This window comes from Aquarana catesbeiana, linkage group LG02 (genome assembly GCF_042186555.1).
Source record: "Aquarana catesbeiana isolate 2022-GZ linkage group LG02, ASM4218655v1, whole genome shotgun sequence".
NCBI lineage: Eukaryota > Metazoa > Chordata > Amphibia > Anura > Ranidae > Aquarana > Aquarana catesbeiana.
In genome coordinates this window covers 182,847,808-182,868,598 of record NC_133325.1, presented here as the reverse complement: position 1 = coordinate 182,868,598, position 20,791 = coordinate 182,847,808, and the positions used below count along the sequence as shown (strand labels likewise).

The 20,791-nt window shown below is 42.8% G+C and overlaps 1 protein-coding gene across 2 annotated transcripts in view; it reads right to left on the bottom strand.

Annotated features, from left to right (window-relative positions):
- The window catches only part of SLC39A5 (solute carrier family 39 member 5), a 79,947-nt gene that overhangs the window by 34,115 nt on the left and 25,041 nt on the right, over positions 1-20,791 (bottom strand). For both annotated transcript variants that reach the window (XM_073613995.1, XM_073613996.1), the window contains exons 2-4: positions 17,025-17,303; positions 12,883-13,046; positions 8,063-8,255 (exon numbers count right to left, since the gene is read on the bottom strand). In XM_073613995.1, coding sequence (XP_073470096.1) covers positions 8,063-8,255; positions 12,883-13,046; positions 17,025-17,303 — 636 coding nt within the window. The remainder of the gene's footprint in view (positions 1-8,062; positions 8,256-12,882; positions 13,047-17,024; positions 17,304-20,791) is intronic.

Genomic DNA, 20,791 nt, shown 5'->3' with positions numbered 1-20,791 from the left:
TATGCATGAAATCCACACACGTAGGACAGTATGAACAAAAGGAATAAGCGCAAAGATTTTCTATATTTTACAACATCAGTATATTTTGGTTTATAAAAGTCAAAACTAGAACCTTCAGGGCCCCGGTGCAAGAGACCATGAAGGACCCCCCCCACCTTGGGACCCTTTCCATTCGTCTTGGGCCCTTTCCCCTGGTCCCAGGGTCCTTCCCTCTGAGCCCGGAGCCCTTCCCATTGATCCTTTACCCCCCCCCCCCCCCCCCCCCGTTGCAGAGCCCTTTGTTACAGTACTGCAGCAACCTTTGCAACCCTGGTAGCTCCGCCACTGTCTATCACTATTGGTGTCCATTGCATTGGAGAGTTCTGAGGACTTCTGAGGTCTCCTCCACTGATTGCTCTTACGTGGTGGACCTTCTTGTCTTATATCAGCATCTGTGACAGTATACTCCTATCTGCAGAAAACACTGCTTCCTGCTTTGTGGAGGCACAGCTGCCCTTGGCTTGCATTGCCTGTGTGTTGTAGTCAGTTTATATCAGCACATGTGACCACCATGTATATCCTCTGCAGTCCTCAGGCAGCTCACCTCATGCAGAGTCTGAGCTCCTTTCGCAAGATATAGAAGTCTCCCTCTCTGCTGCCTACACATTTCCCCAAAGAACTCAGCACTTCCTGAGCTCCGGAGGTTGCTCTCCACTCTGCCTGCACCTTGCGCTGCATCTTATGACTGTACACCCACACAAAGCATCATGGGAATTGTAGTCCATCCCCTACCACAGTGTCCTGTCCTGTCTGCAGGAAAAGACTACAACTCCTGGCCCGGGAGGAACAGAGTTTACTTTTCCCCAGTGGCACAATGTAATAGGGACAAAGTGCTTGCAGAACATCAGGGCCCAGTCGCAAGTGCAACCTTTACGACTGGTAGTTCTACCACTGGGTCAAACACATACAACATGCCGTGTCATACACACGCACACACACACACATACACGATTGAATGAGTATCCTGGTTCTGCCATCTATCCTAAAATTAGGACTAGCCCGACCTCCCCCCTTTGTTTATTTTCTCAATTTGAGTTGGTAAACCATTGTTTGAAGAAGTCATTACTAAACTTTCTAACATTAAAATGACAAGGGTAGACAGTGCACATAATCTTTGACAGTTGGAACATCTTTTGAATTAATAAAATAAAAAAAAGGATTGCATAGATGCAAGAAAATTGTCAGTAATATCCCTCCAGCAACATACTCATGGAAATGAACAGTAAAAGAAGACACAGATAAAAAAAAAGGAAATGGAAAAGGAAAAAGGAGAAGGCTGTTGGCTGGTTTCGTCAGTCCGATCAAAGATAAAAAGTAATAAACAGGATTCGGAGCCTAGTCCCCAACCAGGCTGCCACAAGAGCTTGGGGGCAATTGGACTATCGCAGTACAGCAAAGCAATACAATTTTGAATGATAAAACAGATATAAAAATATATAAGAGATTTTATTGATGCATGAGAGAAAATCAACAATTACAAATTAAAACAAGGTAGTAGTTCATACATATCACCAGAGAAATAATTTAACCCCAGAGGGGGAGAGAATCACAGTAGGACAATTGATCACAGATGTCATCTTTCTCAACTAGTTTTGCGGACAATAGCCGCTTCGTCAGGAGGGTATCTGCAATTTAGTTAACAATTTATTCAGAAAGACAGTGTAATTGGCGGAAGGCATAAACAATGCAAAAAACAATAAGAAACTTACAATACAACATCTGGGTAAACAATATGATTATATGGATAGAAAAGGGGAAAAAGAGCCAGGCTGCTTACCCATGTCCCGGCAGGCAACAGGCACAGGGCGCCACCATCAAGGGTACAAGTCTTTAATAATTCCTATATTCAGTAACTCATTACAGAGGCCACACTCAACTTTCCCAAAGATAAAAGGAGAAGGAAGCTGGCTGGTTTGGTCAGTTTGATCAAACTGATAATAGCTCTTGAGCTTGTAAATTTGTTTCTGGGGTAATTTAAATTCTAAAGGTCATGCTCCCACACGCCAAAGACATGCTGGTAAATGGCCCTAATATGTACAGTATATGTATGAATGTGAGTTAGGGACCTGTGTGAATGTATAATACTGAACTGAAAGAAATGTAACATTTGTAGTTTAATTGATTATTGGGTTTGAATTGCATAAACCATATTTGTATATATATTTTTTTTGGATCATGTGACTGAACTAAGTAATACTAGTGGAAGCTTTTTGGATTTCCAGTAGAGAGTCAAGTGACTTTGCAATATTGACTAAAGGGATGATTAAAGCAACCCTGTCAGGGTGAAATAAAATCCAGAAGACGTGTCCCTGTTACACGCTTGTACTCAACATTAATCAAGGTCTTCACATAGTGTTTTTAGTCAGGGGACTTTCAGGGACTTTCTGTCAGCAAGTTCCTGGGTAAACATAAGGAAATTATGATGCCCATGTGCAAGGGGCTTAATAGAAGAACTTTGTACCTCTCTGGTGACCCATGTCTTCTACATTCCCTCTGTGTAAATGCTACTGTAAAGGGAGCGATCAAGGTGTTGTCTTTGTCCAATGGGGAGTTGTGTCACACAATGAGAAGTGAATGAAGATCTCCCCAAATTAAGAGAAGTCCTCTCTTAGACAGCTGTTGAAAGCCCCGTACACATGATCAGAAAATCATACGAAAAATACTGCTTTCGAAGCGATCGTACGATAATCTGATCATTAGTATACAGCTTTCGAGAGCTGATCACGACAATTCATGCGAAATTATCCGATGGGACAAGCATGAAAATTTTTCTTGTATGATACCGGAGTGTACAATTTTCTTTTAATCAGTACAGTTTTCGTCCCAAAATACAATACATTACATCACTTCCGCATTTTTTTTCTGTCGTACAAGAATTTTAGTAAGTTTAGTAACTTCTTCATTTTCGATATGAGACTAGCATGCAAAAAAAAGGACAATCATTCGTCTGATAATCTCATCGTGTGTACTAGGCATAAGGAATAAGTATCCCCGCTGGATGATTTTATCTCCATTTCTGTTCCAGTGGCAACTTAAATTTTGCAGTTTCCCTAACTTTTTGTCTTGATGACAGTGGTCACCAGCACAAATAAAGCTAGAGAACACAGACAGCAAAAAAAAAAAATCCCCAGAGAGGTTTTAAAACATTTGCTACTCTTTCCAAAATGGAGAAATGGCTTTTGATAAAATTTAAGCAACCGACCACAACATACAGGGATATACAAAGTAATATCGATATAAAAGCTCACACACACAGGTTGGACTTGATGGACTTGTGTTTTTTATTTTCAACCTTACCAACTTTGTAACCATGTAACTTGAGTATTTGTGATATTTAAAAGCATGGAGATTAAAATAGATAAGCTACCAATGGTCTAGTGATCAATTTGCCAAGCCAGTATCATTTAAAACACAATTTAATACAAGGCATCAAGGGAGGGAATCTTTTTTATTATTTATTTATTTTGTGTATTATATAGCGTCATTAATTTACACAGCACTTTACATATATATTGTACATTCACATCAGTCCCTACCCTCAAGGAGCTTACAACCTAAGGTCCCTAACTCACGTTCATGCACACAGTACACATACTAGGGCCAATTTAGAGAGGATCCAATTAACCTACCAGCATGTCTTTGGAGTGTGGGAGGAAATCAGAGTACCCAGAGGAAACCCACACAGGCACAGGGAGAACATGCAAACTCCAGGCAGGTAGTGTCATGGTTGGAAATCGAACTAGCGACCCCTTTTAGAGTAATTTATTGAAACTAATGTAATTTTCTTAAATAACCAATTACTGTTCTTTAAATCAGTGGTATGACTACGTTTTGCGGTAAAGGTATCTAACCTGGACTACAACTTTAAAAATAAATCCACCAGCTATCTAAAAAAAAGGAAAAAACAAACAGCAGCCTAAAGCAGCAATTCCATTAGCAGTAGATTGTGCAAGAGACATTCCTGGAACTAGCACTGCTTCCCACGTTTGGCCAATCAGCTGTCTGGACAGGCCCATTTTAATGCATTATACACGATTAAAGGGTAACCAGAACAGCATTATATCAGGGGTATAAAAGGAAATGAACATAAGAAGTACCAGCAAAAACCAAAAGCTCCCAAGTAATAAAATATTTTACTGCAGTTCAAAGTCTAAACAAGTAAATAAATCATTATAACAAGAGGCAGGACTACAACTTTCTGTTAAATTTTTTGCTTGTGTCAGATCTCAAAGCGGTTTAATCTACTATGGATTTTGTATTACTTTTGCAAACAATATCTGCTATTCTGCTCTATGATGGAGCCTGAATGTATGGAGCCCAGTTTTAAACATTGCAATATATTACACCATTCTTATTGCTAGTGTTTGTACTGTAGCCCTTTGGATATGTTTAAGGCCCCTTTCACACGGGCGATCCAAGCAGATCAGCCTGTTAGTTTTCCAGGCAGGCCTGATTGGACCCTCTAGTCTATTCTATGGAGCGGCGGATGTCAGCAGGACACATGTCTGCTGACACCCGCTGCCATCCAATCTGATCCTGTCAGCCAAAAACAGACAGATAGGGGATCGGATGGCATCAGATGGAAACGAACAGGAGGTCCATTTCTACCCGATTGCCCCATAGATGAGAGCGGGCTGTGTCCGTGTATGCTCTGCATAGCGGAGTGGACACAGGCCTGTCATCTGCCTGCTCAGCAGGGATCAGCAGAGAGATCCCCCGCTGAGAAAGTGGATCCTGCTTTACAGAGGTGAAAGGGGCGTTATAGTTAAAACATACACTATATTACCAAAAGTATTGGGACACCTGCCTTTACATGCAGAACACCTTTGGGATGAATTAGAGTGGAGACTGCAAGCCAGGCCTTCTCGTCCACATCAGTGTCTGATGTGTGCTTCTGGAAGAATGGTCAAACATTCCCATAGACACACTCCTAAACCTTGTGGACAGCCTTCCCAGAAGAGTTGAAGCTGTTATAGCCGCAAAGGGTGGGCCAACTCAATATTGAAAAAAGAGAGAGAGTGAAAACAGCGCCTCTGAGTGTGGACTGTAATATTTAACCACTTGACATCCGCGATAAGGCCGAATGACGGCTACAGCGCGGACCTGAATTTCCGGGAGGCCGTCATATGACGCCTCCCCTGTGCACGCGCTGTCACTGAGACTCGGGTGATCACCGATCCGAGTAAGGGGTCCAATGACAGCTGATCACATGATCAAAACAAAATCTCTGTGATCGTTTTTTTTTTTTTTCCCCTCACACTGACAGCGCGAGGAGAAAAAAAACCTGATCACCGGCCTATCAGCAAGGGACATCGGTCCCGAAGAGGAAGAGGCAATTCTGCCTCATATGTGCCACCAGTACCCTGCAGCCAGTGCCACCTGCCATTGCCACCTGACAGTGCCCACAGTGCCCACTAGTGCCACCTATCAATGCCCATGAGTGCCACCAATCAATGCCTACAAGTGCCACCTATCAATGCCCACAAGTGCCACCTATCAGTGCCCACCAGTGGTGCCAATCAGTGCCACCTAGCAGTGCTGCCTATCAGTGTAACCGATCAGTGCCCATTATTGCCACCCATCAGTGCCCATCGCTGCCACCCATCAGTGCCCATCACTGCCACCTATCGGTGACCATCAGTGCCGCCTCATCAGCGTACATTAATGAAGGAGAAAAATTACCTTTTTTAAAATTTTATAACAAAATATAAAACAAAAAAAAATATTTTTGTTTAAATTTGGTCTTTTTAAATTTTTTTAACAAACAATAAAAACCGCAAAGGTGATCAAATACCACCAAAAGAAAGCTCTATTTGTGGGAAAAAAATGACAACATTTTCATTTGGGTACAGTGTTGTATGACCGCGCAATTGTCATTCAAAGTGCGTCAGCACTGAAAGCTGAAAATTGGTCTGGATAGGAGGGGGGTTTAAGTGCCCAGTAAGCAAGTGGTTAATAATACAAAGTGCATTAAAAACTCACACTGAGGTATCTGTGTACAGGCACATAGGGGTCCAGTCAGCCACACTATCGATCGTCCATGCTGTGCACAGTGCATGCTCCTTTCTCAAGCGCTTGAGAAAAGAGCGTGCACTGTGTACACCTTTTCAGTGCGCATGCTCCGAAATGCGTCACGAGCACACCAGGGACGCCATTGCACCCAGTCCTGCATTCCAGCCCTCTCCATCAGATCTTAGCTGCGCTCCAACCCTCGGTTTGGATCCCGCTCGAGCACCTCAGTATCCTGCTGGCCAGGACGCTCAAACCATCTGGACATGCGAGACATGGTTCCAAAACAAAGCATGGATGATCGATAGTGTGGCTCACTGCAGTGGCGTTGCTATGGAGGTGCGGGCCCCACCTGGGTGACACTGGCCAGAGGGGTGACACCCATAGGTAGCGGCACCACTAACAGCGCCCGCTGCCCTGATGAACTGTGCCTCATGGCTGTGTCCCTCAGCAGAGCAGACCGAAGCCGCCTCCCCCTCCTCTCTGTTTACATCCACAGAGGATGTGTGTATCTGTCCGCTCTGTTCTGAGGCCTTTACTAAATGTAGAAGATGGACATGTCATGTGCAGGGGGGCGTCTATACTGATGGGGGGGTTTGCACTGGGGGGGTCTATACTGATGGGGGTATGGAACTGAGGGGGGTGTCTATACTGATGGGGGGGTCTGCACTGAGGGAAGTGTCTGTACTGGGGGGGTCTGTACTACTGGGGGGTGTCTGTACTGATGGGGGGGGTCTGCACTGAGGGGGGGTCTGCACTGCTGGGGGGTCTGCACTGCTGGGGGGTGTCTGTACTGCTGGGGGGTCTGTACTGATGGGGGTTCTGCACTGATGGGGGTTCTGCACTGCTGGGGGGTCTGCACTGAGGGGGGTGTCTGTACTGCTGGGGGGTCTGTACTAATGGGGGTTCTGCACTGGGGGGGTGTCTGCACTGCTGGGGGGTCTGCACTGATGGGGGGGGTCTGCACTGAGGTGGGGGTGTCTATACTGATGGAGGGGGGTGTGCACTGAGGGGTCTGCACTGAGGGGGGAGATCTATACTGACGGAGGGGGGTCTGTACTGAGGGAGGAGGGTCTATATTGATGGAGGGGGTCAGTACTTAGTGGGGGGGTCTGCACTGAGGGAGAGGTCTGTACTGAGGGGGAGGTTTATACTGAGTGAGGAGGGTCTATATTAATGGAGGGGGGTCTGTACTTAGGGGGGGTCTATACTGCTGTATTTTTCTGCACTGCAAATGCAGAGACCGCGGTACAAATGCACTTCAAACGCACCGCGCCCCTTTAAGCCAAGAAAGCCAAGCCCAAAAACGTATAAAAAAGTGCACTGCAAACACATTTGCACTGCAATAATGTAAACTATTTCCATAGGATTACTTTGATTTTGAGCTGTCTATGCAGTTGGAGTGCAGTTCAGAATGCATCCAACTGCAGCAAATTGCATCCAACTGCGTTCAATGTGAAAGGGCCCTTAAAGCAAAACCTAACCCAAAAGGGGAAGTTCCGATTTCCCTCCTCAGCTTTTGGCATATTTTTTTGGGGGGGGGGGGGGGGGGGGGGGGCGAATTCTTTTTTATATGTTTTTTTCCCATCATCTTCACCACAGTGTGACAACTCTTATACTAAACTGCAAGGTCAGCCGGCTTTCCAGACAGACAAGTCACATGACTCTCTCAGACGCGACCAATTGCTACTCCTCCCACCCCCACCGTTTCCAACAAAAATATAAAAGTGTGGAAACTTTTTGAAGACCCTTCATAGTTCGAGGTTTACATAGACTTTAGTATGATAAAAAGTTATTTACTTGCCATTCTTTCTAGCAAATAATGGCATCCATATGGAATGGGTTAGTGCCATGTCTGACGCTATTTCCATTCTGTCTTTATTTTGCTACAAATTATACATATGGAATTCTAACCACCTAAATTGAAAATCAGAAAATGAATATCAGTTGGGTTAAAATGTAACTTTTGCAGGAGTTGAAGATAAAGCTAGCAGAACTGCTGGATGTAACTTACATCTTCGTGCTGGTGGGTGTTCTCGAACTCATGAAGCTCTGGGAGTTTATGCAGTATGTCGCTGTGTGACCACTCTCGGTGCTGTGGATTTACGTGCTCTATTTTGCCATCTGCCACTGTGAGTTTGCTGTGATCTATCTCAGATTTTGCAGTATTTTGCGTATTATGTGTTTTATCTGAGCCGGTGTTCACTCTGTCCTCCCACAGAAAAAAAGTGACAATGTATACATTAGTCATATCAAACAGTTTAATGCAGTTCAAAATAGAAACCGTATAAACGTTGACTAGATACCCATAATTATTATAATGATAAAAGGGCTAGCAATAATCTGTGCCTCACCAGTCAAATGTGGGCAGACTCCTTGGCTGCTAATTAGGCTGCGCTCACATTTCAGCTGTGGTGCATCGAGGTGACGCTGGCATTACTGCAAATAAATTTAGCATGGGGGCGTAGATAAGGAGGGGTCAGGGGTGTTCAAACCCCCCCAGAGCATCCTGGCAAAATGCCCAAACAGTGTCCCTGCTGTTTAGCCTCAGCGTCAGCACAGTAAAAGCAATCAGAGTTTCGGAGTGCAGCAGCCAGCCCCCCTTCAATTGTGGCCCATCCCCTCAGTTTAATAAGGGGTCCCCCTGAAAAGCATGAAATTACTGCAGGGTCTCAGATGCCGGCAATTGACAGTGCACAGTTGAGGGAACTCCTAGACTCCTCCTCGAGGTATCATACAGCCGAAGGGAGACTGGGTATGCAGAAGTTTTCCTACTTCTGTGCCATGCTGAATCTCAGGTCTGGTAAGTGGGGTGGCATCAATTTTCTGTTTTAGGAAGGAGGAAGTAAGTATTCCATTCTGAGGGAGTTTCTTTTGGTGGGGGGGGGGTTAAGGAAAGGGGGGTGGGTTTGCTTTTGGAGAAGGGGGGGGGGGTTCTTGTAGAGAAGTTTACAGGGGGTGGTTAATGGCAGGGATTTGCTTCTGGGAGGGAGTATAATTGGATGAAGGGAGATTTTCTTCATAATTAGAAATCTTTGCTGGGGGGGAAGGTGTTGACTGAGGGAGATATTTTTGCTTTGGTGGGTCAGTTTAGAGATAGAGGGTTTAATTTTTGGGGGGATATTTTAGGGAGGGAGATATTTTACAGTGGGAATCTTTTCTTGGGGAAAGAGGGTTCTTAGGAGGGAGAGGGGGATTTTTTTTCCTTTAAAAGAGATGTTTTTTTTTTTAATTATACTTACCTAGGTGGATGAAGCATCGATCCAATGTTGCATCTGTCCCCAGCTGCTTATAAGCCCAACAACAGAGCGATAAAAGACCGCTGATTACTCAGTTCTCAGCCTTCAGTGAGCAAAGAGTAATGACTGCCAGTCCCTGGCTCTGCCCCCCTCCCCCAAGCTCACTGGAATGACAGGCTGTGGAGGGGGCAGGAGCGGCTGGCTCAGGGTCTCAGCGGCTCACTGAGAGGCTGAGCGAGCTGCTGGTCCAGGCATCTGGGTGAATCCTGACTTTAAAGTAAGGATCTTTTCACAGCCTGGACCTGCTGAGCGATTTTAGATGACAGCGGGCTATAGCTGGCTGTCGGCTAAAAATGGGTCACAAAAGTGCAGAGCAAACTCCGCTCCTCCCCAGGAGAAGAACAACTAAGCGGTATGTCATCCCTTCAGAGCACATGCACTGGTGACATCACTGGCTGCTTTCCAACGTTTTTTTTTTTTTTCAAAATTTTTGGTCTTTCTTTATTTTGCAAAAAATAAAAAACCCAGTGGTGATTAAATATCACCACGAGAAAGCTTTATATGTGTGAAAAAAATGATAAAACTTTTAGTTTGGATTCAGTGTAGCATGACTGTGCAATTGTCAATCAAAGTGTGACAGCGCAGAGAGCTGAAAATTGGCCTGGGCAGGAGGGGGGGTGGGGGGGTAAAAGTGCCCAGTAGGCAAGTGGTTAGAGTGACAACGAATTTATTACTCTCAGAGTTCTCCAAACTTTTGTTTTCTGCTGTGATCTCACTTCCTGTTAGAGAGAGTGGCTACGAGGCTTCATTCTCCATGGTCCCACTATATGAGGAACATAGCCATGCTCTCTTGCACACTCCTGCGATGGACTATGAACTATGAGATTTGCAGGGTGCATAGACCACGATCGCAACTAATGTGCACTGTTCATATCAAACAAACATAAGTGAGAGGAAAAAGGAGAGGTTCAGGAGCTCACAGAGGACATTATAAAGAGGCAGAAAAAAAAACAGTAAGAAACATTTTCTTGAAAAATAGATTACAGGGCCATTAAATAGTGGATGTATATGGATCACTTTTGAAGATAAAGGATACAGTTCAGTGTTGTCAGTTTACCACTTCTTGCAAAACGACATACCCGTACGTCGGTACTTTGATGCTAAATACCGGGGTTATGGCAGCAGCCAGCTGCCATAACCCCAGTATTTTTGGGAACGCTGTGAGTTTCTCTTTCAGATAAAAGTGGTCTCTGCGGCAGATTTGCCGCAAGATCACTTTTATCGGTGGCGGGATAGGTAACCAACCCCCTCCCGCTGTGCTCCGGTCGCCTCAGCCGCTTAACGGACCCGCTGTTAGCAGCGGAAACAATCGCATCCTTTCCCATGGATGCCTGGCTGCCGATTGAGGGGAAGATGGCCCCCGCTCGGCTCCATAGCATGGGAAGGCGGAAGCAACATCAGACGTCACTTCCGCCCATAGCTCTTAAAGGAGAGTTTTTGTGACATTTTTTAAATTTTTTTTATTTTGCATTTTAGAGTAAATATGAGATCTGAGGTCTTTTTGACACCAGATCTCATATTTAGGAGGTCCTGTCATGCTTTTTTTCTATTACAAGGGTTGTGTACGTTCCTTGTAATAGGAATAATAGGAATAAAAGGGACCCTTTTTTTTTTTTTAAAGACAGTGGGGGTTATTTACGAAAGGCAAATCCACTTTGCACTGCAAGTGCACTTGAAAGTGCACTAGGAAGTGCAGTTGCTCTAAATCTAATGCCGCGTACACACGGTCGGACTTTTCATCTACAAAAGTCCAACGGACGCTGACGGACTAAAGCTGGCTGGTAATCCGATCGTGTGTGGGCTTCTCCGGACTTTCAGCAGACTTTTTCAGCCTCAAATCCGACGGACTTTAGATTTGAAACATGCTTCAAATCTTTACGTCGTAACTACGACGGACCCCGAAATCCGCTCGTCTGTGTGCTAGTCCGACGGACAAAAACCCATGCTAGGGCAGCTATTGGCTACTGGCTATGAACTTCCTTATTTTAGTCCGGTGTACGTCATCACGTACGAATCCGTCGGACTTTTGTGTGGTCGTGTGTAGGCAAGTCCGTTCGTTAGAAAGTCTGCTGCAAGTCCGCCGAAAGTCCGCCGGAAGTCTGTCGGACAGGCTGTCGGACTTTTGTAGACGAAAAGTCCGACCGTGTGTACGCGGCATAAGGGGTAGATCTGAAATGAGTGGAAGTTCTGCTGATTTTATCATCCAATCATGTGCAAGCTAAAATTTTATTTTCCTTCCTTTATTTTCCCCCTCGGAACTACAGCGACTTTACTTCCAAGTGCACTTGCAGTGCAAAGTGGATTTTTCTTTAGTAAATAACCCCCAGTGTCAAAATAAAAATTTCAAAAGTAAGTAGTGCTCTCATATGAAAACAGTGTTCAAACCAAAAATGTGAGGTATCGCCATGATCGTTAGAGCGAGAGCAATAATTCTAGCCTTCCTCTGTAACTCAAAACTGGTAACCTGTAGAAATTTTTAAACATGGCCTATGGATTTTTAAGAGTAAATGTTTGTCGCCATTCCACGAGCGGGCGCAATTTTGAAGCATTACATGTTGGGTATCATTTTACTTGGCGTAACATTATCTTTCACATCCTAGATTCCCTAAGAGGTTTACTGGGATGAGAACCTCTGGGGGAATCTAGGATGGAAAAGGACCTGGGGGTCCTAGTAGATGACAGAATATGGGCATGCATTAAAAAGTGGATTAACTCAAGAGATAAAGCGGTAATTCTCCCGCTCTACAAGACTCTGGCCCGGCCGCACCTAGAGTATGTTGTCCAGTTCTGGACACTAGTTCTCCAGGAGGATGTACTGGAAATGAAGCCAGTACAGAGAAGGGCAACAAAGCTAATAAAGGGTCTGGAGGATATTAGTTATGAGGAAAGGTTGCGAGCACTGAACTTATTCTCTCTGGAGAAGAGACGTTTGAGAGGGGATATGATTTCAATAAACAAATACCGTACTGGTGACCCCACAACAGGGAGTTTAATAAGACACGTGGCCACTCATTAAAATTAGAAGAAATAAGATTTAACCTTAAACTGGATGTGGAATTCCCTTCCACAGGCGGTGGTCTCAGCGGGGAGCATCGATGGTTTCAAAAAACTATTAGATAAGCACCTGAGTGACCACAACATACAGGGATATACAATGTAATACTGACATATAATCACACACATAGGTTGGACTTGATGGACTTCTGTCTTTTTTTCAACCTCACCTACTGTAATAAAAAAAAAATTGGGGTAACTTTACTGTTGTCTTATTTTTTTATTAAAAAAAGTGTATTTTTTCCAAAAAAGGGTCTAGGGTATTAGAAAAAATATATAATGTTTGGGGTTCTAAGTAATTTTCTACCAAAAAAAAATGATTTTAACTTGTAAACAACATCCTTAAGTGGTTAATGTCTCTATCTACAACCTATCTATAATGATCTTTCCACAAACTCATCAGTTAGAAAGTCAGTATATAAGAATATATATCTGTAACAATGCAGGAAAGGTACAAAATAAAACAAATGTAAATGTTCACCTGTCGTCATCATCCTCTACTCTCTCTTTTACCCCGGCAGTGGAAGAGACTAGTGAATGTTCGTGGCTGGAGTGGACATGTTTATGTCGATTTTCCTGGACATCAAGAATATCCAGATGAGAGACATGATCATGTCCCAGCTCAGTATGCTGGATCTGTAAAACCTGCAGGAAAATAGTAAACCCAGCTATTGATTTTTTTTAACAATGCGCTTGTAGTAAAGCTTTTCAGTCAATAAAAATGCCATGCAATTTAGTTCAAGTGAACCACCATTCTAACCACATGTATACCTTCCTCTTGAATGGCCTTGTCCAGAGAAGCCTAGGCATTAGTGTTGATTTACTAAGGCTGGCCATAGATGGGTCTATTTTTTTTTTTTTGCCTGCAAAGTATGTGTTCTGACATCGGGGGGGATAGCCCCACTGTCAGAATACACAGATCAGCATTGCAGACTATAGTTTGCAGTGCTGATAAAACGGGAGAAATCCAACAAGGCGTTTGTACAGTCAATCGGTAGATTGACTTCTTACAACCTTCATGCCCATACATGGATTGCAATTTGGCTGGTCCCTGCTGAACTGGCCAAATTCCGATTCATGTATGGCCTGCTTAAAGCAGAGTTCCACCCAAAAGTGAAACTTCCACTCATTTGTCATCTCTTTGACAGGTATCCTGTTCCTACTAATGGGAGCCACGGCCACGGCTATTGATGTCACCGTTTGGCTCCCTCCTCGTTCCCCTGTTGCTGGGCCAATAGGAGAGAGGAGTGGAGCCTCGCGCATGCGCAGTAGGGTTCCCGGCGTGAAGCTGTAAGGCTACTTAAACTTGGTTAAAGATTGCACACTGCATTTTTCTTGACCTTTCTTGCACTAAAAAGTGCCAATAATGACCAACAATAAATCTATATCAATTTAAATTGGTGATATTAAAAAGTCGAGTATAACACAATGCTATATAAAAATATAAATAATTTTACAAAAACTGTCATTTTTGGTTTCGGTTTTTTGACGAAGTGCATCCTGCATTTTTGGTTTCGGCAAAAGTGGTTGCCTTAAAGTGGTTGTAACCCTAAAAAAAATAAAATTTATCCTGTTCCTTTAAAGCATGAATAACAGCACAGTGCTTGTGCTGTGTAATTTGGCCCACTGTAAAATCTAAAATACCTGGCTGCTGCTGCAAGGTGGTGCCCTCCCCTTTGTAAACTGACCACTTTTTTTTTTAATAGCTGCTGAGCCCTGATTACTGTGGTCAGTTTACGTACCTCTGTCATGCTGCTGTCTCTCCCCTCTCCCCCTCCCTGCCTGACAGCTAGTGTCAGTGCCTGCCCCTCTCCTCCTGCTGCTAAAATAACTTTGTGTACTTTATAGTTTCCCCTCTGTTGCATAATGTTATGTGCCCCAGTTTATGTTCTACATAAAAAAATACATATCTGTATACCCTGTTTCAGAGCTCGCGTGACCGCCCGCCGCTCTCCTCCTCTCCCCTGGGCTGACATCAGCGAGGGATTCTCAGCCCCTCCCGCTGTACTTCTCAGATCGGGAGAGGAGAGCAGCAGGCAGTCACATGAGCACCGAGTGGTGCTCTGAAATAAGGTGTACAGATACATATTTTTTATATAGAACATACGCTGGGGCACATAACATCACGCAACAGAGAGAAATCTATGAAGTACACAAAGTGGCTTTATAACCAATTTAAGGGCTAAGTTCATCTTTTTTTTTCTAAAATCCAGTTCCCAATTCCAATATACCATTAATGTTCTCTCGGTTGCAGAACAATAAAAGCTTTCTTTGATTTTTATAACAAGGCCTTACCTAAGCCCCTGCTGTGTTCATAGAAAACTTCATGACTTTCTGGTATGTAGATTTGGGATGGGAGAGCCAGTAAGACAGAGGAAGCAGTTTACCAGCTGATCTCATTAGCACACACAGCCTGCACCCATTAAACCAGGTTTGCATGGCATCCCTGGCATCCCTCCACATGTGCAATTGTCTGGCTTATCAATGTAAGCTGTCACAGCTGCTATGTGTGCACGGCATCCCCATCGTCTCTCCAGATGGGCCTGGGCCGCATGCTAAACTCTCTGGGGCCAGGAAGTTTTCTATGAGCACAGCAGGGGCTAAGGTAAGGCCCCTTGTTCTAAAAAAAAAATAAAGAAAGCTTTTAGTTGTCTGCAACCGAGGTACATTAAGGGTATTTGGTACATAGGGGAGCTGGATTTTAGAAAAAAAAGTGAACTTAGCCTTTAAGGAACTGTAGGATCACTATAGCATTAATTACAAATTTCTGTTATCTGGTTTATGTAAAAGGGTTTTTATAACATTGAATGATAAATATGTAAAAAAAAAAAATAATTTTATCATAATAAATAAAGGAAGTATCACAAGGACATAGTGACCCAAGGCTTTTTGTGTGATGTCCCCCCATATAACAATAGATTAGATAGATAGATAGATAGATAGATAGATAGATAGATAGATAGATAGATAGATAGATAGATAGATAGATAGATAGATAGATAGATAGATAGATAGATAGATAGATAGATAGATAGATATTGCTGATAATTACCAAATAACCAAAAGCCATATTAAACCCAAAAGAAAACATTGTTTATATTGCAGCTTACAATTTTTTAGATGTGATGGCTGCATTTGTTTTTTATTAGGCTTCAAGCACACAGGGCATTTGCTTTTCTCCTTTAAATGTAAGAACTCCTGGCAGGAAAAAAGCTGTTTAAAAACGCACCTAAAGCCACATATTGCACACACATTTAGGCGTTAATGGATTCTACTAGCCAAAATATTATTTTATTCTGGCCATAGGAATGCATTAACGTGCAAATGCGCCTAAACACACCTTGACATGCATTTAGGCATGTCAAGCGTTTTTTCTGGTCAAAAGCTTTGCTCTGATGATGGGGTATTTTTTCAGCCTGTAAACACTCCTCTTCTAATACCCGTGTAAATGCTTGTTTGTGCATGGACACAAAGGCTAACATAGAGAACGAGGTGCTTTTACAGGCTGAAAAAAAAAACTCAAATGACTGTAAAGTAGTGTTTTTAAGCCCAGTGTGCATGAGGACTTATGCCGCGTACACACGATTGGAATTTTGGTTGGAAAAAGGTATAATGGCTTTTCCGTCAGGATTCCGCTCAAGCTTGCCTTCCATACACACGGTCACACAAAAGTTCTCTGAACTTTCGACCGTCAAGAACGCGGTAACGTACAACACTACGACGAGCCGAGAAAATGAAGTTCAATGCTTCTGAGCTTGCGTCGAATTGTTTCCGAGCATGTGTGATTTTTTGCACTTCCAAATTGCATGCAGACGAATGCATTTTCAGATAGGAACTTTCCGACCGAAAAATAGAGAACCTGCTTTCAATATTTTGCTGGCTGGAATTCCGCCAGCAAAAGTCAGATGGAGCATACACACCTCTCATCGGAGTTTTGCTGGCGGAATTTCTGATCGTGTGTATGGGGCATTAGGTTTTCTTTCTTTCTGTTATTTTCACCTGGTGATCTTATCAAAGCTCATTTAGCTGTACTTCTCCTATGGTTCACAGGAATGCAGTTCTTTCTAAACTCCTGTGACATGTTTTCAGCAGACAGCGGGCTGAAACCCGCTGTCACTTGATGTCACAGAGCCAGTCCAGGATGGGGAAAGATCGAAACCATATGGTCGGGATCCGTCCATGTGCCTGGACCGCCACCAGGCTCAGCCTCTCAGTGAGCTGCTGAGAGCCTGAGTCAGCCACTCCTGACCCCTCCACAGCCCAGCGCTCCAGTGAGCACAGGGGGGGGGCAGAGCAGAGAGCTGGTGACTGACAGTCACCAGCTCTCTACTTATGGAGATCTGAGAACCGATCGATCAGCGGTGTTTGATCACTCGGTTCTAAGTCTTAGAGCCGACGGGGGACAGATGCAGCATCGGACCACTCTTTTAAACAGTTTGACCTAATGTTGTTAATGTAAACTGGCCATACACCAGTAGAATTTAGTTCAAACATTCTTACAAAAAAGTAACTACAAGTTAAAATAAAACAAGCCATTTTTTTCATTTACCTGCGTTATATTTATTTTTGCCCTGACATAAATATTCATTTTCCTTATGTTATAATTTACATTGAGTGATTCACCTGTACTTTTCCAAGCCCAAGATTTCTCAGTAAATGTGTGAGCCCCTGGTAAGTCAATGTGTTATTTTCACCATAAAAGTGAAAGAGCTGCTGAAGGTAGTACCCTTGTTCCCGCTCGGCCTCCTCCAGAGAGGTGACATTATTCAAAATTCCTTGTTTAGGGGGCTCTTGTTTGCTTGAAGTGACAATCTGATTGTGTAATTTGTCCTGACATGCAAAGGGTGTGCAGAATATCCAGAGGATGGAAGCAAGCACAAGCCAGGCCCTATGGAAAAGCATCTGAAAACAAAGAAAAAAAAAACAAGTAATGTAAAAAGAACAATTAGTTCATTTTTATGATCAGAACTTAAAAAATAACATTTAAAATGGTACTTTTTTCTTTTTTGATGGGTATATATTAAATACAGATATTGCATATTTATATCATGGCTGATCGGTGAATGTCTACAGTTATTGTGGCAAACAAAAAAGGAAGAAAAGCAGCTAAATGACTCAGAGGAGGTACACAGCCTGTCCTTTAGTAAAGGGATCAATTATACCCAGGCTTCTAACTAGCATGTTGGCAGTCCTGGGCTTTCTTATTAAAAAGCTCAGCATACTTTGTAAAGTGCCATTAATGTAATTAATTCATAAATGTTTATTTGATAATAGTAACATTTGCTGAGAGTGAGGAGGCTTCCATTGCTGACTTCTACATCTGAAATCAGTAGTATTAATTCTATCTGATCCAATGACCTGTAAAAATAATGTAGATCAGAAGGTCTGACCTAACTTTTTTTAAAAAGTTAGCGACCCCCCTTATTGAACCCAGAGAAAAGTCATTGACATAAAACAAGTATGCCAATCAGGAGCTCTAATGTCATTTGTGACCCAACTTGATGCATACTTGTGAGTGATTCAGACAATCCTGAAGCCAAAGATAGCCAAGCAAATAGCATGCTCAGTGAAAGGTCTGCTCTAGTAGTCACCATCTTATTACAAGATTTCTGTATTACAGGTACTTATATAGCGCTGTCAAATTACGCAATGCTTTACATATTATGGGGTTGATTTACTAAAGGCAAATAGTCTGTGCCATCTGCAAAGTGCAGTTTCTCCAGAGCTTAGTAAATGAGGTATAGGTTCACATTGCAAAGAATACCCAATCACATGCAAGGAAAATTTACAAAAACAGCATTTTTGCTTGCTAATGATTGGATGATGGAAGTCAGCAGAACTTCTGCTTAATTACTAAGCTCTGGAGCAACTGCACTTTGCAAAGTGCACAGTCTTTTTGCCTTTAGTAAATTAACCCCTATGCATTGTGCATTCACATCAGTCCCTTCCCTCAAGGAGCTTGCAATCTAAGGTCCCTAAAGCCTTTTACACACAATGAGATTATCGGACAAATTTTTACATGCTAGTCTCCATATCGAAAACTTATAGGTTACTAAAGTACAAAAATTTTCATGTTTGTCCCTTTGGAAAATTTCAGACGAAAGCTGTGTATTAACAATCGGATTATCGTACGATCGATTTGAAAGTGGTATTTTTTGTACAATTTTCTGATTGTGTGAATGGACCTTTACTCATATTCATATATACACATACTAGGGCTAATTTAGACAGGAGCCAATTAACCTACCAACATGTCTTTGGAGTGTGGGAGGAAACCAGAGTACCCAGAGGAAACCCATGCAGGCACAAGGAGAACATACATATTCTTTGCAGCTAGTGTTGTGGTTGGGATTCAAACCAACAACCCTAGTGCTGCTAGACAGAAGTGCTAAACACTTAGCTATTTATTTTATACAGATGATTTAAAAAAAGTAAAAAAATATCTGCAAACATCCATTAATGAATGTAAAAAACATGTCAAGTTTGTAAATGTAAGATGAGAAAATGAAAACAAAAATAACTAAAAACTATTATAAAGAGAGCACTAAACACATCTCCATAGTGAAAATAGATAGCCGCAATAAACCTGCAGATGTTCCACACTCAGCAGCAAGATTGATCACTTTTATTTTTATGCCACCAAAAAGACAATTGTCCATTCATGGAAATCCCATACAATAAACTTCTCTGAAGCTCTTTTCTGACTAAATGTAACTATGATAAATTAGACATTATCGGCTATCTCATCTGATACATATGAGAAATTCCTGAAATTCTGGTCCTCTTCATTCTCAACTTCTTAATCTGACCTTAGAGCACTAATGGGGCGTACACACGGTCGGACTTTTCGACCGGACTGGTCTAACGGACGCCGACGGACCAAATCCGGCGAACAATCTGATCGTGTGTGGGCTTCACTGGACTTTCAGCTGACTTTTCCAGTCGCAAATCTGACGGACTTTAGATTTGGAACATGCTTCAAATCTTTACGTCGTAACTCCGCCGGACCCAGAAATCCACTCGTCTATATGCTAGTCCGACGGACAAAAACGGACGCTAGGGCAGCTATTGGCTACTGGCTATCAACTTCCTTATTTTAGTCCGGTGTACGTCATCACGTACGAATCCGTCGGACTGTGGTGTGATCGTGTGTAGGCAATTCCAGTCATTAGAAAGTCCGTTGAAAGTCCACCAAAAGTCCGTCAAAAGTCTGTCGAAAGTCTGTCGGACAGGCTGTCGGACTTTTGTAGCTGAAAAGTCCGACCGTGTGTACATGGCATAACTCTTTGAACTGCTACCATACTCACCCTGTCCATGGGAGGGGGGGCTGGAGAGAGGTAATTTACCTGCCTAACCTCCATCTTTCCTCCCTTTATCCCTTACCCCTTTACCTCCCCCCTATTTCTTTTCCTCTGTCCCCATAGCCGATTAAGCCCTGGAAATGCCATACAGTAATGATAATAATGAATACTCAGTGGACACTTTTCAATTATATTTAAATTTCTTTAAAGACATTTTTTGTGTGGCACATATCACTTCCACTTAAATAGGTCTGTAATTTTACACACCTTATATTTTTTTTACATTCTTGTAATGAGAGAACCTGTTCTGGGGCCTTTACCCCCCCTTTTTTTGTATTTATATTAAAAACCTAATAAAAACAATTGAACAAGAAAAAAGAAAGCCGTTTTAGTACAGCAGTAATCTCACATCTGAAGACTAGGCCACAATGGACAATAATTTCATATGGATGTAGCACCCTCTTAGTTAGAGAGAGTATAGTTTTTGGGTTTTCCTGCCTAACAGGGGGGCTGTTAAATTAAATTTAGGTAAATTTAGGTGCTCTCTACCTACCAGAGAGCAGTGATCCATTGATAGGGTCTACTCAGTGGGAGGAAACCTGACAAATGGGAGCATAGGTGTAATTACAGCCCTGGCCATTGGCAGAAGAAGGTGACCCAAGGCATGCTGGGTGACTGTATATATGCCTAGGGCACATGTGTTCAGGGTCTTCAGCTGTACAGCTAGGTCCCGTAGGGAGGGGGGCTGCTGCCCCTCCTCTGTACAGGCAGCCATGTGATAACAATGGTAGGAGGAGAGTAAAGGGATTATAGCGGTGCCCTGAAAAATTATTAGAATGCTGTATACTGACACAAAACTATAAAAAATATAATATTTTATTAATAGACAGATTAAAAATGGGTATGCAATAAATATATTCAACAAGGGTGTGAATAAACACTAAGGGGAAAAATACAAAACCATCATATACAGCAATATAGCAGAAACCAGCCATGGCAATAATTTTTCAGGGCACCGCTATAATCCCCTTACTCTCCTCCTACCATTGTTACCAAATTTACTGGGATGAGGTGCTGTATTACATCGAG